This window comes from Mangifera indica, chromosome 11 (genome assembly GCF_011075055.1).
Source record: "Mangifera indica cultivar Alphonso chromosome 11, CATAS_Mindica_2.1, whole genome shotgun sequence".
Classification (NCBI taxonomy): Eukaryota; Viridiplantae; Streptophyta; class Magnoliopsida; order Sapindales; family Anacardiaceae; genus Mangifera; species Mangifera indica.
Window position 1 is genome coordinate 4,782,516 of NC_058147.1, and position 18,463 is coordinate 4,800,978.

Consider the following 18,463-nt stretch of genomic DNA (forward strand, 5'->3'; position numbering starts at 1 on the left):
TACCAAATTAAATGCCAAGATTCATATATAAATATATATATATATATATATATAGACACAAATAATACATAAAAAGGCAGCCCATAGAGATCGTGTTTGGTCTTCTCTGCCATGCTTCTAGTCAACCTAACCACCTGCCTCCTCCAGCAACTATTGTATCAGAATTCGCTGGAAACAACCTTTGTTGATAATGATATATCTCACAAAGTCAATAAGACTGGGGCCTGAGCTCATTTTCCTGGAAGGACACAGTTGAAGTAATTAATTGCCCAGAGACGCATTGTCAAACCTCAACTTCTCCACTTGGTGATTTCACAAGTCACAGATTTGTAATATTTCAAATGAATTCAGCCAATTTCACAAGTCACAGTTTTGTAACGTTATGCTTGGAAACATGTATAATAAATATGGCATATATTATTCCGTTGGCAACTCATTGAGTTTCCTTGGATGCCACCCGCTTCCAATTAAGTCGAGCATGGTCTCTCCTGCCAGCTTGTCTCGAGGCTTGAGACTTCAGTGCTGTTCCCATACTTGCAAACATGGCCACCCTTTGATTACTTCAAATTTGCACGAGGGGTGCTTTGAAATTTCGTATCCTTACATATATTTTAATTCCAGCAGTTTAGTTAAAATTCAAGTGGCAATTATAGTTTCCACTCAGCCGAATGAACCTTGTGGAAGATGAACCCACGTCCATCGGATTTACTGTGGAAGATACTGTTGAATTAAATGTTAATCACCCGAATTCTATCATATATATTCATGGAAGTAACCAGTCGAACCATGTAATTCATACACATATAAGTTATACAAACATTAAAAATTTTTGTGACTCAGATAACTTGATGCGTCATAGTTGATGCAAAATTGCCTTTGAATCCAATCGATTCTTGTGAAATTAGTCTTACTTCCCATATGCGCCCAAGATGATAATATTTTGGTGGATAATATTTCGTGCATTAATTGAAAAAAGGAACGTAACCTCCTTTTAAAATAGTTTATTGGGTTTTTTTATGAGAAGCCATAAATTTAATAGTTTATACTTACGTTGTTATAACAAAATCGATCATAGTATACCTACAAAATACAATTTGCTGAACTATATATTTAACTTAATTTTATTAAATTAAAACAATATTAACATCTGCCAACATTGGAGAAATTTTCTGAGAGATTCTGGCATGAATAGGCGTCTCTACAAGTTTCACAGTTTATGGATAGACTGAAAATTTTTAGTTAATGTATATGTATGGAGACCGTCCTTTATTGTACGTGAGCCACTGCTGATACAGGCATGGCTATAGTAACCCCACAAGCATGGGGAGGCTTGGAGTGCAGAGTTTAATTCTTATCAGCTGATCATCAAGTCTTGGAAGGAATCCCATACCTGATGATGAAGGGTAAGTGCAGTGAACTTTTTAGCCAAAAACCTCTATAATAAACCATGAACCTACACACCAGAAGGCCATACAGATTCTTTTTTAGAGCCTCCTAACGCCTAGAACAAAACAAATGCCCTTTTAAATATCACAGCGACCTTATCAATGACGGCATTTAAAGAATAATCGAACCCAACGACCTCCCCGATATTAAGATGTTGCACTTTTAGTTAATATATGTAAACATCGATCCAAGAAAAACTCTAAAATTGATGCAGCTCAATTGCAAAGCTACATTGAGAGAAGAATTAACACATGCAACCCATATAACTCCAGCCATTATCCATGAACATAAGAAAAATAAAAAAAGCTCCGAAAAAAAGATAGATTCTTTCTTACTTTTCGTTTCTTGCGATGAAGTCTTATCCTATCTTATTTTAAGTTCTCGTGATCTCTTTTTTTATTAAAGTACTGAGAAATTGCAAACAAAAACTAATTGGGATAGTTGCTAGTGAAAGCTACTGAACAGCCCCACTAGCTCAGTTCATGCATCTTCTCAGCTATATATACTGGCACAGTTAACTCTCTCTCTCACCACTAAAATACCTCTCTTCTCTCACAAACTCTCCAAATGGCTTTTTTTCAATTGTCCTGGAAATTGTCTCTTTTGCTTTTTCTTTTCAACTTGAATTTATTCAGCTTATGCCTAGGGGCAAGAAAGCTAACTTCTTTGTATCAGCCACCTCCCATGGCTATAAATTATCACAAGGGTACTTTGCTTGAAGGAAACCTTCCTGTCTCCATTCTCTGGTACGGTGAATTTTCTCCAGTTCAAAAATCTGTTGTCGTTGACCTTCTTCTTTCTCTCAACCCACAAAATCAAGAGTCTGCAACTCCCTCCGTGTCCAAATGGTGGCTTACCATCCAAACCTACTTAAAAAAAGCTGGGAAAAAGGCGGCTCATGTTGACCTGTCAAACCAATTCTCCGATAAAAATTGCTCTTTTGGAAAAATCTTGAAGAAACATCAGGTGTTTGGGTTGGCTCAAAAAGTTAACTCCAAACCAGGTGGGTTAACTCTCGTTTTAACTGCAAAAGACGTGGCTGTTGAGGGATTTTGCATGAGCAACTGTGGTTTTCATGACTCAAACCCAAAACGAAACTCGGCTTTCGTTTGGGTTGGCAATTCAGTGAGTCAGTGTCCCGGCCAATGTGCCTGGCCATTCCACCAACCAATCTACGGACCACAGACTGAACCACTGGGCGCACCAAATGGAGACGTTGGCGTGGATGGCATGATTATTAATATAGCCGCTCTTTTGGCTGGAACCGTGACCAACCCTTTCGGAAACGGCTATTTTCTCGGGTCAGCTGACGCGCCGCTCGAGGCGTCTTCTGCTTGCCCTGGGGTGTACGGTAAAGGGGCGTACCCCGGTTACGCCGGGGAAGTATTAACAGATCCTACCACTGGTGCCAGCTACAATGCGCAGGGGATTAATGGGAGGAAGTATCTGTTACCAGCCTTGATGGATCCTTCTACTTCTCAGTGTTCAACCCTTGTGTGAGCGCTCGTAGAAGCACCTGCACCAATATGGCACTGCATTTGTTGCTGCTGTTTCTGTACAAACTTGTGATTCCAGTGGATATGTAAATGGTTCGAATATATTTTCTTCAATTTCATTTTTAAGTTAACAAAAATCATATTATAATCATGAAATTGATCAATCAAGGTCAACTCAATTCAACGATCATGATTCATCCGGTCATCAAGACACCCTGAAAAGGCCAATACAATTTAATATTGTATATATAAGCTATCAACCTTGATAAAATTTAGTTCTACTACAAAGGCGAGTGGTATAAATTTGACCTAACACTCTTAACTGTAAAACTAGCTATATTTTACTTAGAAACTTGTTTATAAATTAAAATAAAATTATGCATAAAAATAAATTATACAAATTTATTTGTGTAATTTATTTATATACAGTGGTTTCAAATGTAACACTATAAGTATGTTGGGCTGATTTTATGCGACAATGAATCATGCTACGGCATGTGAAGCCCAACTAATCATTTGGACTCTTTTAAAGGGGTTTCAATTTTTTTTACCCCCCCAACTTAAGGGAGAAAAAGATGAGACATTCTCTCCAAAAAATTGTATGTGAAAAACAGGGGTGAGAGGAGAAGTTCTTGTACAGAACCACAATCAAATGATGGTAGACATTTTGATCATTGGGTCAAAATAAGTAAAAATCATAATGTTAATCTTCATTCTTTACTCCACTTTGGCACACACATTTTTGTAAAAATTTTCAAACACATGTAATAAATTGACGAGTTTTCATAAACTCTAATAGTTGCTATTATAACTTATTTTGCATAATATTATAAATTGCATACATCTCACACTCATACTTTGACAATCATGACAATGGCCATATTATAATTAGTGAAGTTCATAATAAAATCAGATACAGTGCAAGTGAAGTGACTGGCGGAACATTTGACAAAGGTGTGTTGCTGAGTTGGGATATAAGAACTTTAACGGGTGCCAAGCAAGATATCTTCATTGAATCACGCAGAGAGGCAACGCTAAGTTTAGACTGAATATCAGATGGAGGAATGTCTTCGGGGATGATCTTGAAACGGAAAGTGCAGATGCCGCTGAGAGACTCAGGGCCTTGGGACCTCAGTAGAAGACTGTCGCTAAACTCTGTGTTCACAAAAGTGATGTGGAAGCCTTTGTAGTACAAGTTTTGCTAGTCTAAGCATAGGATGTATGTGGCCTTGACCTGGGAATGGAACACAAACTGCACGAGGATGCTAACTTTCTGAACTCACCAGAGAAGCCATTTGTCAGTTAATTGAACTCTTTTTCTTCTTTGCTTATTAACTCGGTGCTTATCTATGATCCCCAAGGTTTAATACATAGATGGAACTTGGTCCTTAAACAAAGGTTTCGACAATTCCAATTTTGATAGCTAGATATCATTACGGTGGGCTGAAAAATGCTAACCAACTTAAACAAATCAACAAGCCAAACAAATAATTGCTTTAAAACGCAGCATGTTAATCAATAACTAGTATATTGGATCTAATATTCACTAATCTAATTTATATTAGGAGTTTAAAATATCTTTCTGCTCATAATTGTAACCAAATCAACAAGCTAAAAAGAGATCCAGTAGTTGCACCAAATGCATTTACGCCTTATTCTAGTGGTTTTTGAACATTGTTCACGCAAGTACTACGGAAGATGAAGCATTTTCAAGTACTACACCATCAGATGACGGAGGAAAAGGGCCATGGCCAGAGCCAAATGCTTTAATGTGGTCTTTGAGTGATCTCTTGTGTTTGAAATCTGACCCACAAACACAAAGCCAACGCTTGCCGCAATTCTTTTCATGAGTTCGCCAGTCGCCCTTCACAGCCAAGAATTTGCCACAGTTGCGACACATGAAAGGTTTGAGTCCATGCTTCCTCTTGTAGTGCGTTTGTAAAGTTCGAAAATCTTTTAGCGGCTTTGCCTTTGGGTGGTTTATGTTGTTCTTGCACCCTTCTGCACAACAATAGCATGGAATGCCTAATATAGCTCGTGGTTGAGTTCCCTTTAGCGATTCAGGCCCTTTCCGATATTGAGATCCATGACCCCACAAGTGCATCTGCCACAGAATTCTCATAGTTACAAAACAATCTCTATTAATTATTAAAACTGACAAAAGGTTGATATTGTCATTGCATGTACCTGAAGATTGTTATAGCGATTGAAGGTTTTGAAGCAAACATGGCAAGAAAAATGAGTAAAACCAATGAGTATTTGTTCAGGAGTCGGTATCCAGTATTGTTGAGCTGCAACATTTGCTTTTCCATTTAAGTTAAGATTATTGAAGCAGTGTGAATAATTAGGAAGGCCAATGTGCAAGGCCACTGTCACATCCTCTTTTTCTTCCCCATGTGCATTCTTCTTTTCCTGTAAAGACCCTAGCAATGGCTCAGAGTCGTAAGAATTTGGTGTTGCACTTGGAAAGAGATCAAGTGGCTCAAGGGGACTGGAGTAGCTTGAAATATCTGAAGGCTCCATGACACAAGTTTACTAAGCAAAGATTATAGAAAGAGATTTAAAGTTTTTTTATATAAGATATTGTGATGATTGGAAATAAATTAATGATAACAGAAAATTAAGGATGAGAGAAAGAGAGAGAGTAGATGTAGAGGGCATGGGCAGAGAATATTGTGGTTGAATGAAAACAACCTTAGTCAAGGGGCTCATAAATCTCATCTGTTTGTTCTGTTTATCAACTTTCGGAATGGAAAAGAAATACCTTAAATTCTGTGGCCCATGCTTTCTGATTTTGGCAACAATTTCACTGCAGAAGGCTGAGAATCTATGGAATATAGTGTTTATCTTCTGTTGGCAATCAATACTTTGACATTAGATTCACACCAGACACAAGCAGGAGAGAGAGATTGCATTGCAGTGGTGATATGATAAATTGCTACATAAGGATTGTGATGATGACTTCTCATTTATATCCATTTAATACAATAAAACTCTTCGAAGATTTGCATTCAAACAAGGAATAATATGGTAATTATTCAGAGGACTTGTATTACACAGAGAAATCACCACAGTAGAAGAAACAAGGATCCATGCTCTTTACTTGGATTTTCACTATAATATCCGTGATTACAGTAAAATGCATCAAGAGACCAAGTGCGGCAGCAGGCACTATGGTTAATTGGTAAGAAAACTGTGTCTAAATTTCTATACGCCACATGATGAGAAAAAATAACAAAACCAAAACTGAACAATAAAACAAAGATTGAACACCTTAACTTATAGTGGTTCGACTACCAATGAGATAGCCTACGTCCACTTCAGGGGGCAATTAGAAAACTCCATTTCATTAAGGTTTCAAGAACAACATAAAGGTACAGATCTAGAAGAACACTAGAGAATAACAATTACCCAAAGAAAAAAAAAAACTAGAGAATATCTCTCTACAGATCACTCAAGTTCTTGTTGGAATATGTCACGGACTCGAACTAATATGAATCGCAGCGTAAGTAAAATTTGAACTCTTTTTTGTACATACTATCCATCCATGAAATTAACCAAGATCAGTTTATAGGTTATAATATGCATAACATGCGTTTAACAATGAACTAGTGTGTGTTTCGCTCCCCAATCCAATGTAAGAGGTGATCCACACGGAGCATTCAAACACAAATAGACAATAGAGGGGCACTATAGGTCTGCTAAACCCCTTAAGAATGATAAATATATTTAAAGAGTATAAAAATGACAATAGTCTGAACAATTTGCAATACGTATGTTTGTACGCAAACTCAAGAACATACACTCCAAGAGGATGAATGCTTGTTACAGGTATGATACATTCGGGACAACTGTATGACATGTCATTCAAATTATCATTACTTAGTCATCCATGACTATTTTTGTGAATCTATAACAAATCCGCAAATTATCATCGGGATATGCAATAAAATATACATTGGATATGATCAACTAGAAATAAGGATTGGGCAATCATTCCATATGAGCGCTCGTTCATCTCACCTTACATTTATTTAATATTTAAATCTTCTTTCTCCAATTTTGATAAAGTGAGTTTTCTACTGTTTTATTCAAACCACTTTGATTTTGAAGGATGTTCATTATGGTTCATTAAGTTGTCAAAGTCACACTTAAGTCTAATAATTTTGTGGCTCTTCAAACCCTTGTTCTAAATTTCGAACACAAGTCACCCTACATAACCTAAGGTCTATAGATTTCGTGATTTACATTTTTCGTATGTGACCTATAAACTCTCCAGCATGTTGATTGTGAGCGGATTTATTATGAATCTACAATCTGTTAGTCATTTGTTCATTGACTAAAGTTGACCTCTAATAATACATCATAATCACTCAAGCAACAAAATGTTGGATATAGATAAAAAACCAGTCAACAATACGATCATTTCATCAACTAATATTTCATTGAGGTTGAAACACATAATTAGTGTCTACCTTATATAACTTTTTATTTGCATTGATTGACTTTTGTAACAAAGACCATATAGCATTTGGATCGAGCAATAACTCAATCTCATTTTTAGTTGTTGACATTCGTTAGTAAACCTAATGAAAATGCTAGCAGGGTACTTATGAGCATAGGGCTCATAGTCCTGTTTGATGCTCGACTCAACATGAACCTGCAATTGTTCCTCAAAGAAATAATAAGCATTGAGTATCTACCAAAAATAGTGACTCACGGATGCAATTTTTAGCATAAAAATGATCATCTATTTCTTAGATAAGATTGTCTACTCAATACTCCCAAAAAATTGATCTTGACAAGTTAGACAACCATTCTTGTTGAAGTCAAGATTAGCTTTGTAATACCACAAATATGTTTTAAGGGTATTTTAGTTTTTTTTTTTTTTTATGCTTTTAGTTTAGGAATGAAATATGATTTGTATAAGAGATTGAATTTTTGGTCTAATATATGGTTATATATAAAAGAATGCACGCCCGTATGTCATATGCAATGTGGACAATTAAGATTTTTGTCAAAAATTTATGAGATTAATGTGTATATGACTATGCATCAAGGTGATGCACACTCAAACAATCCATTACTGATATCTTCTATTTATCCGGCCTTATTCCATGATTTTGGCACACCGGCTCTTATCAAAACAAAACAAAACAAAATGTTAAACACCAATGTTTACGGTGGCTTGACTACCAAAGAGATAGCATGCGTCATTTGAGGGACCAACCAGAGAACTCAGTATCATCAAGGTCTCAACTCAAGAACAAGAAGAAGATACATAAGAAGATTAGAGAATATCACTCTACAAAACCACTCAATCTCTCTATTTTGTAACCTAGATAATAATAATAATAAAAATTTTAAAAAAACAACCCCCTCCGAAATAAATAGTTGGATTACATCTTCTCTGTCATCTCTCTCATCCAACAATCTTCGGGAATAATTTTATTGCCAGATATATGAAATTTCAGCTATGAGCCAAACCTTTCTAGAAGGTATATTCCCATCTAAAACGATTGCGTCCATGACTTCTTTAGCACTTTCTTCTTATTTCTTCTTTGACATTTCAACAACTGATATGGCATATAAATTTTGCATATATATATATATATGATGATTTGTGAAATTTCTCTATTAATTAATGGTTTAGTTTATTATATGATGAGCAACCTTCATGATTCAAAAGTAAGATAAATCCCAAACCTTCTTGATTTATCAAAATTTATTTTTTATTGAGGGAATGTAGTTCCCAAATTTTGTTCACAGATCATACAAAGTTTGTGAAAGATGTTAAATTCTTGTTCTTAGAGAATGAAGAACTGAAATGAACTTGGAATATAATAGAATAATAATCATTTGAAGAATTTTCGAAAAAGGGAAAATTCTGAATAAGGTTGGTGATTAGTCCATCTCTTGCTGCATGCCGTGGCTAAGGAGAACACAAAGTAGTAGCCCCTTGAAGCTGTAACCACCAAATGTTACAGCTTTGGACCCAAAAAATATATTAATGGTTGTGTATAGGAGTAATATAGAGTGATAAGAAGAGCATAAGCATATTAAGATTTTACAATTGAAACTTTCTCCCCCCAAAAAGGTTGAGTTCTTAGGTATTTGGATTTTCTGAAGTAACCACTTGGACTTCTGTTTCTGCAGATGTTTGCTGTGGAGCCTGTGAATCTGAAACCAGCGTGCAAACACAGTTACCAGAGAATTACGAATCTAATTATGAAAAGAAACTCTAAAGTTGTTTTTGAAATTAAGCAAAAGAATCCTCTAACTATGATGAAGATAATACAGGTGTGAACTGATGACAATTAGAATCATTCATTACTATTCTAACCATCATCATATTTCTTCCGGGAGAACATCACCAATAACAATGGAAAATTTATTTTTGATGCTTCTGGACAGGTTGGTTATGGCTAGCCTAGAAAATGTTGCAGTCTAGCTTTAAAGACAGCTCAACTACAGCCATAAATGGAATAGAAAAGTGCATTTTCAATTTTAATTATTTGTCTCCGTCAAAAAGAAAGACAAAAGTTGTATTATTTGGTACAGTCACTGTCAAACAAAGTGTATGTCGTGAAAATAATGATCATAAATTGACAACTATAAATGCAGCATATAAATATATTTATTATTGACTGAAGAAGAGGCTCTGCGATGAACTTGACCATATTGTAATTTATAGTCCTCCTATGAAATGCAGTATGAAATATATCTATCAGCATTATTATTGTTGTTGTTGTTGTTGTTGTTGTTGATATTTCTTTTTGTTTTCACCTAAAGCAATGACAAATACGGCAGTAGATAACATCGCAGTGGGCCATTTTCATGCTTGCATCTTCAGAATCAACCATCATCTAAATACTGAAACCACATGCAGTCACTATTAAATTACACTATGCTCTTCTGTCATGACTTTCCACTGGGTCATGGCAATAACCATACAGCTCACTCACATGGTTGAGGTTGCCCATGTGGCCCCCCATCCCCTTCCTACAACACTAGCATCCTAATAAGTAATCTCCCTCTCATATATAATTAATCATCCATACATGTGTCAGTGTGCACTTGTGGATAGAGTAATACAATGATAACAAGTTAAACTAATTATGTTAATGATGAAAGAAAGGTAAGTAGTAAAATTACCAGAAGAAATAAAGGGGAAGCGATGCCTCGGGATCTGAAGGGGAGGAGGAGGAGGAGGATAATTGGCTTCCATTTGAGTAGTCTGATAGTAAAGATAGGAAGGCGGCGTTAATCGCTGGGGCTGCGGCTGTGGCTGTGGCTGTGGCTGAGGCTGTAGAGTAGCAGAATATGTTCCCCTTGAAGATTGCAAAGAATAGCCATAATAATAGGGCGAACCCATTGTGGTTGAAGTTGCTCCGTACATTTGATGATAGTATTGTGGGTGTTGAAGTTGAAATTGTGGGTTATAGAGAGCCTGCATGCAGCCATGTGCGCATTCAATTATAATGTCAATTACTCAAATGTAAAAAAATAATTGACAGAGTGAAAAAACAGAACCACTAACCTGATGATGGTAGCCATAATCAGGAGTGTAAGTTGGGTACCTGACAAGAAGCAGATTTTAATGAATCAACTGCTTTTGGAAATAGAAAAGGATTAAATAACATAGGTTGAAGAACAAATCACTAATCACTGATCAAAATTATTGTAAAGCTTTTTCTGGGTCCTACCACGAGACCTATTGTTACTATCAATTATTTTCCCTATGCTTGTCACTACATTTTAGAAGCTTTATAATATATGAATTATAGGCCCTACGTTAATTCCTCAGCTTATTAAAGGCAATAGTTGGATAGTGTTTGACCCATGTCACCATCGTTCTCTCCTGGCAGTGTGACAATTAAAACCAAAGAAGAAGAAGAAACGAAGTTTAAATCTCAAGCAAGTACTCCAAATTCTTCTGAATAAAATATATATATTTACTATTATTTGTTCTTACCTAGGCAAAAAGAAAATTAAAAATGAATCGGATTTACATTGCATTTTTAAAGGGTATGGACCATTTCCGAAAGGTAATATGAACAATATTTTTGGAAAAGGAAAAAGCAACTAACCCATAAGGTGGATAAATGATCGGAGGTGGTGGCGGAGGCAATGGCGCTGCCACTCCACCATACGACGTTGATCCTCCCTGATAAACGTTGCCACCTTGATTTCTTATTCCTGTATTATCAAACATGTCTCATATTAATAATCGGCCGATGAAGAACAATGATATGATATGTATAAATCGACCTCGGGGTGGCGAAGGTCTAGGCCGTCCTAATGAAGCAATATTACAATTTGCTCTTCTTCCATCGATCACAGGATTTGGGTTCTCACAGGCCTTCCTCGCCGATTCCGGATCACGAAAAGTCACCTGAATAAAACAATAACCGTAGTATAATGATAATGAAATTAAGCTACAGACAGAACAGACATAGAAGAATGATTAATATATTCACGTATGAAATTTTGATTTACAAATCCGTATCCTTTAGATTTTCCAGTATTCTTATCAGTGATGATAACAGCTTCAAGAATATCTCCAAATTGCTCGAAATATCTACGCATTTCTTCAGTGGGGGTCTCCCAAGCTAATCCTCCAACAAAAACCTTTGTGAACGTCGTGTCACCGAACTGTGATCGGTAATGTGGAGAAGCCATGGCATCTAAATTATCATAAAAAAGAGAAATGGGGTCTTCTTGGCCTTCTTCTACTTCTTGCTGTAAAATATGCATGAACTTGGTCGATCAGATATAATAGTATTGACAATAAAAACAAACTAAACTGGGTATCTTTCTTTTTCAGCTTTTCGCTCCATCTGCGCCTCTATCTCCATTCTTTTAAACAAATCAACGAAGAGGGACGTCAGAGAAAGAGATGAAGTTAGTTTATGTTGTTGCAGCTGTTGTTATTATTTGATGGGTTGTTTCTGAACAAATGGAGTTGGTTAAGTGAAAAAGGGAGGGGATTTTGGGGTGTATTCAGAGAAGAAAGGTTGGTTTTGTAATATCGAATGACAGCTGCTTCGCTGCAAACTTGAATTTGTCCTCCCTGTTAAGCATTAATATAGCCTCCCACCGTCCAATCATTTATCCTTTCCCATCTCTTTACTTGGTTTTTTTGTGTTCTTCTCTATGTATTCTTTTGGCCTTTCCCTCTTGTTTAAACTTCTAATCTTAGTTTTCTATATAACTATTAGCTGTTTGTTTTCATTAATAAATTATAACATAATACTTTTCCACACCAACATTTGTTTACAAGAACATATATATATATATATATATATATCTACTACTACTACTGTAATTGTTCATATATATAAAATTGATCCTCAAGAAGATTCTTAAGAATGCTTGTGATAATTTCCACATGAACCCATGTTCCTCAGCTCCTCTAATCATGAGCTGTTTCAGAGCCAACTTCTAGACAACAGAAGAAACGAATAAAACAGATATACTAAGAATCAGTATAGATAGAAAATCATGTGCTACAAAGCCGTGGGCTGGGCGGCTGAGATTGAAACAAAACTGTAAACTGCAGAAACCGTAACCATCTCCATCTGTTAATCCTTTCTCTAATGATCCAGTCAACAACATTCATTAAACAAAAGTTCAACATCTTAATGACCCAATATTAAATGCATTCTTTATAGGTTAATGGAAACCCACAAAGCTCCCCATACGACTTTGAAGGATTCTGAATGCTCCCACTGCTGATTGGAAATACGTGTTTGTCATCTACATACGAAGACATAAACAACACACGCGGTGAAGAGAGAGAAATTCAAGAGGTGTAATTAAGCTTGTTGCCGGAGTTAGGGACGAGAAGACAGCTAGAAGGAGGTGTAATTTTATGAACTCCGTGAACTGGCAGTCCTTTGCACGTGGGGTCGTATCATTCTGTGAGAACAATGAGCTGGATTTCAAATATTTTCTTTTACACTCGACAGATTACAGTGTCTTTCTCTTTGCTCATTCCTATTATTGTGAGTGAGCCAGAGCCCACCCACTACCTCCTCCATCTGCCAACTACCTCCAATCAATATGTTTATTTAAAGCTGATTTTTTCTGTGTACCCCGAATCCTTTCTTTCCTCAATTCTAGCTGTTTTGTGGGAAAGAAAATACCTTTCTCTTTACATATTTCTTTCTTTCTTCTCAAACTCTCCCAATTATGGTATACCCCTACTCCAACACCATCACTGCCATAGTGATAGCTAGCTCTTTATATGATTTCTTTATAATTTCAGCTTTACGTTTCCGTTAATTACACCAAGAATGATTTCCTCTCATTATTGCAAATATCGGTAACTATGATTATCATATATTTAATATCCCGCTTAGTCCAAATAGCTCGGTTCATATTAAAATATTATTCATTTTGAATATAATCTATTATAATTTTATTTTTAAATTTTACAATTTAAAACGCATCTTTATAGTTTAAGAAATTTACTGACTATTGAATTACTCAAATTTTCTTATTTTTAACCGATGTGAGATACATAAATAAATTTAATATTTCTCTTAAATTTTTCTAACATAAGATTTCTCGATGATGTCAGAATATATGTAGCTCCTAAAACTTCCAACACAATTTTTACTTCAACTAAGTTGTTGGAGTAAAATTGATTACCCAGTTATGCGTGACAACCAGATTTAGTGAAGATGTAATAAATTAAAGAACCTTTTAATTACTAGTCTATTGCCAATCAAACCCATATATATGTTAATTTAATTTAATTTATTTACCAACTGTGATATATGATATGAAATCATGTCAAAGCCCCACAAAACAAGTAAATCTATGTATCTCTAACTATTTTAAATACATTTATATGTACATATTTATATGTATTATCACAAAATTTAGTATTATATTATTTTTAATTCAAAATTATATATTTATGTAATAATATACATTAAATGTGTATTTATTTATATAATTAAAATAAATATATATAATTTTATTAGTAAAAAATATGTCCCACTAGAATTCTGCCTTTGAAAGTTTATATATATTGCTTTTTCACAAATTTAGTTAAAGTATAGAGAAGGGCGGGGACCAATGAGTACGTGCCCAAAATCTTATGATAAGGTAAAATAGACAAATCCAAATGAAGATCAGGCATCAAGGGCCAGGTTTAGGTCAAGTCTCTATTCCCCTGGGCAGCTTCCAGTCCTTTAAAGGTCCAGCTTTGTATGGTAAATAGGGACATATCAAGTCATCTCATTTGAAAGCTCCAGTAGATTTTATGATCTTGCACTACCCTTTTGTCTCCTGGAAAGTTGAAGAGAACCGCCTTGCCATGCCTGGTTTTTTGTCTATTCATCCCATTTCATCAGTACACTGCTTTTTTTGGATCCTTCAATCATATATACATATGGGTGCTACATTGGAACTGTTTGGGCTAAATTATGATTTTTCTGTTTATTGGTTTTTGTTCTAGTTACATTTCAAGTATAAATTTGAACAGTGGCTGTTGTGTTTGAGAACATTGTTAAAGGGAGGCTATTAACTAAAATAACTATATTTTGAGAGATATGCAAAAATAACCAAGTGCGTAAGAATTAACCCTTATAATTAAACAACTTAATTGAGTGTAAGTTTCTTGTCATCCCTAACATTTAATCAAAGACCCTCAAATCTCTCAATTATAGCTGTTGTTTTTTTCTAACTTAAAGTTTATATTCAAAATCTCATACAAAAAATATGAATTCAAACAAGGAATATTGTTAGATCAAGGAAAGAGGATCAATATTTACTTTTTAGGCATTTTCCAAAAAGTTTAACATACATGTTAAACTTCAAACTGGATCATTAAACTTTGATTTGAGAGTATTAAAGCAAGATTTTTAACTGTGGGTACCAGCATTTGCCTGGGTGGGCTACAAAATATAGAAGTTAAAGATTATTTAGAGGTTAAAGTATACACTAGACTTCAAATTGAAATGCTAAACTTTGATTTGGGGGTAATAAATATTTTTTGAACTATCAGGGTATTTAGAAAAATTTCACCAACTTTTTCAAGGGTGTATACAAGAAGTATAGAAGTTGAAGATTTTTTTAAAACATAGTGCTCCCTCCCGCTTAACCTTTTATTGGAAGGATAGAATTTTGGATCTATTAGCGTTTTAATTTACACATATACCCCCACAACAAACTTTAAATACAAAGATATTAATAAATATATGATTTGTTTATATAATTTACACATACATCCCTGTATTATGCTCACGATTGCTGTTAGAGAAAATTAAAAGAAACCTCTTATCTTATATATCTATCAGTTATTTAGTGTATGTCATTTTATTTTAAAGCTTAATACAAAATCTGGGGGTGTTTCCAACATCATTATATCAAAATTTATTTGATCCCTTATTTTTATAAAATTTTCCATACACCCCCAAATTTATATATTCTACTATCACATGAAAAAATTTCTAAAACCCTCTAGCTTTTGTCTATATAACTAACTTCTTCATTTCAATGTTTGGCTTCTACCCCAAACTTTCTTCAAAGTTTGATGTACACGTTAAATTTCAAATTTTAGGCGAAATTTTATAGACCTAGGATGGGACTAAGCCTAAATCGATCACAGAAAAGGGCAAGCCAAGATTGGGAAGGGCCTAGGCTTGGGCCTTGTCCTTAAAGATTGAGCCTGAGGGATAATGGGTTTGTTACTCAGTCCAACTATTAAAAATAATAAAAATTAAAATTACCATAATACCTTTACAATTAAAATTTAAAAAATTTCCATAGGTCGAAAGACTATGTTGAAATTCGGTTGGGGAAAATGGGAATAAAAAAAAAATTCGCACCTTTCACCTCGTACCCAACAATTACAAACACAACTAAACCCCTATCATTTTATGCAAACATTATAATCTCACTTCTAGTATATGACCAAGAAGTATTTCAAATGGATATGTTGTATATAGGACTAGATTCGAGGCGAGCTTTTTCGGACTTGAACAAGCCCGAAACGAGCTTGTTATAAACGAGCACGAACACGAACACAAACACGAGCTTAAGCAAAAATCAGAAAACGAATACGAGCCCGAACCTGAACAGGGTAGTACTCGGCTCGGTCGACTCGGCGAGCTGAGTTGGGCTCGCTATTAAGCTGGCCTTCATTATGTTGAGTTGGGCTTCTATTATCCACAGTGATTGTTGTTGAAAAGTTAGCTTTTGATGGCCTTATATTGCATTAAAAAATGCCACCGTTTGAGACTAATTAAACTACACTAAACCCCAAAAGAACCTAACATTTTCTTCTCTTCTTCTTCCCATTTCTCTAGAACTGTTGCTGCCGTTCAGACTCTTACATTCGCTGACAGTTTAAACCGTTCAGCCACCACGATTGCAACACCGTTTAGCCGCCGACAGCTAAGGAAACTTCCTGATAGTTTTCTTCTCTTCTTCTAATTAAACCCCAAAAAAACCTAACATTTTCTTCTCTTCTTCTTCCCATTTCTCCAGAACTGTTGTCGTCGTTCAGACTCCTACATTCGCTGATAGTTTAAACCGTTCAACCACCACGATTGCAACACCGTTCAGCCGCCAACAGCTACGGAAACTTCCTGATAGTTTTTGTTTTCGGTTAATTTCTTAGCTGAATATTCTTTCATCTTTCTATTATTGAGTTGGTTTCTTCTTTGTTTCATTTTGAACTTTTTTTTAAAAGGTTAATAGTTGGTTGTGAAGTTGTTAAAACACTTAGAAATTGAGTAATATATGATCAATTCTGATTATAAAGTCTTCTGTTAATCTCCAGAGAAGGGGGTTTCAGTAAGGATTTAGCAAAATTTTTCTGGATCTTATGAAGTTCGTAATTCTCAATTTCTTTTTTATTTTCAATTTCTTTGTTGTTGCTGGTGTTTAATCTTTTTGTTGCGAGTTTGGTATTGGTTTTGATGTTTTTGCGGTTTTGATTTGATTTGCTAGTGGTAGAGAAGAGAAATAAAAGTTGCTACTGACTCGTTTGTCGTTCGTTGTGGTGTTTTAGTCTTTTTGTTTCCATGAGATTTAAGTTAAAGATGGAGTGTTGAAAAGTTCAAATCCTAACTAGAGAAACATTTTGCAAATCTCCTCTCCTCTGTTTTTCAAAGGTACTAGAATTTCCCATTCTATTTTGTATATTAACTGTTGACCAGCCTAGAACCCGAGCCTAAAAGCCGAGCCAAGTGAACCCGAGCTAGTAGATACGAATCCGAGTTAGGTGCGAGCCGAGCACGAACATTTAAATTATAAAGCGAGCCGAACACGAACATATATTTTGATGAGCTTGGCGAGCCCGAAAAGAGCCCGAGCTGAGCTTAATTGAAAACGAGCCGAAAATGAGCTCAACCATGTTCGGGCTCGGCTCGGCTCGTATCCACCCCTAGTTGTATATGACTAAAGAGAAACAAGAAATTGACATACTTTAATAGTGGAACTAAAATGCAATTTGATTCCCCATTGCAGCTTAAATGACATGTTACATTTTAATCATCCTAATTTTTATGATTGCGTCTGAATTAGCATTCTCAATTAGTGATCATGTCATAATAGATAGGAGATACTATTTGATCAATAAGTTGAGTGAAGTGATTACGTGTTTATGCAATTAAATTTATGACTACAATATCAATTTATATATTTGGAACTACTCAATTTATTTAATGACAATTTTGAAAGACAATGTCATGCTGATCAATGATAATACAACTTAGTTTATAATAAATTTAATTATTGTTTTTATTTTTTACTTGTAAATTAAAATTTGTAATTTGCATGAATTGTATTTCCTTATTATGAATAAAAAATAAACATAAATTATTTAGTTACATTATAACTTATATTAAATTTTTAATAATACTTATTAAATACATACATATAAATATAATTAATTTTACATTTTTGCAAATTACAATTAAATTTTTTAAAATTAAATAATAAACATAATATAATTATAAGTATCTTAATTTTAGTTTTCAATAGATAAATAATATTAAGATCTATAGGCCCAAAGGCTCGATCTTCGGATTGACTTGTCAAGACCCAAACCAAGGACAGGTCAAAGCCCTCCACATGGAGACAGGGTCCCAACCGGTCTTTGCCCCCAAGAACCCAAACGCTCCCCAGTGACTCGGATGGAGCCCTATTTGCCCACCTCTTATTTGCAATCGCAATCTCAAGTCTTTAATGTTCCTAACAAAGGGGCCTTTGGAGGGCATTTCTAGTGCTATTTGTGATTTCAAAATTCAGTGGTTTTTTTTTTTTTTTGGGGGGCCGGGGGGGGGGGGGGGGGGGGGGGGGTGTGGTAAATTTAACTTCTAAAAAGACCAAATAGTTTGCATAACAATTTATGTAGATTAAAATTCAATTGCATGAAAGCATACACATATTTATTTTAAATTACACAAAAATCGAACGGGGTGGTGGCGCAGTTGGCTAGCGCGTAGGTCTCATAGCTTAGAGTGATCCTGAGGTCGAGAGTTCGAGCCTCTCTCACCCCA

General features: G+C 35.1%; 3 protein-coding genes and 1 non-coding gene across 4 annotated transcripts; 2 read left to right on the plus strand and 2 right to left on the minus strand.

The window, feature by feature from the left end:
* Positions 1-1,964: 1,964 nt before the first annotated feature.
* On the plus strand, positions 1,965-3,093 carry LOC123229232 (protein PHOSPHATE-INDUCED 1-like). Its single transcript, XM_044654893.1, has one exon. It carries the CDS (start codon positions 2,014-2,016, stop codon positions 2,944-2,946), a length of 933 nt encoding a protein of 310 aa, XP_044510828.1. The 5' UTR covers positions 1,965-2,013; the 3' UTR covers positions 2,947-3,093.
* A 1,527-nt stretch (positions 3,094-4,620) lies between these two features.
* LOC123229647 (protein TRANSPARENT TESTA 1-like) lies at positions 4,621-5,465 on the minus strand. The gene is made up of 2 exons (XM_044655567.1): positions 5,130-5,465; positions 4,621-5,046 (listed from the first exon to the last, which is right to left on the minus strand). Exons 1-2 carry the CDS (start codon positions 5,463-5,465, stop codon positions 4,621-4,623), a joined length of 762 nt encoding a protein of 253 aa, XP_044511502.1.
* Positions 5,466-8,765: 3,300 nt separating this feature from the next.
* Positions 8,766-12,210, minus strand: LOC123229169 (RNA-binding protein 24-like). The gene is made up of 6 exons (XM_044654806.1): positions 11,442-12,210; positions 11,214-11,337; positions 11,033-11,141; positions 10,483-10,522; positions 10,098-10,392; positions 8,766-9,122 (listed from the first exon to the last, which is right to left on the minus strand). Exons 1-6 carry the CDS (start codon positions 11,697-11,699, stop codon positions 9,049-9,051), a joined length of 900 nt encoding a protein of 299 aa, XP_044510741.1. The 5' UTR covers positions 11,700-12,210; the 3' UTR covers positions 8,766-9,048.
* A 6,169-nt stretch (positions 12,211-18,379) lies between these two features.
* Positions 18,380-18,463, plus strand: TRNAM-CAU. The gene is given in 2 exon segments: positions 18,380-18,417; positions 18,428-18,463. It is a non-coding gene; the product is annotated as a tRNA-Met (tRNA).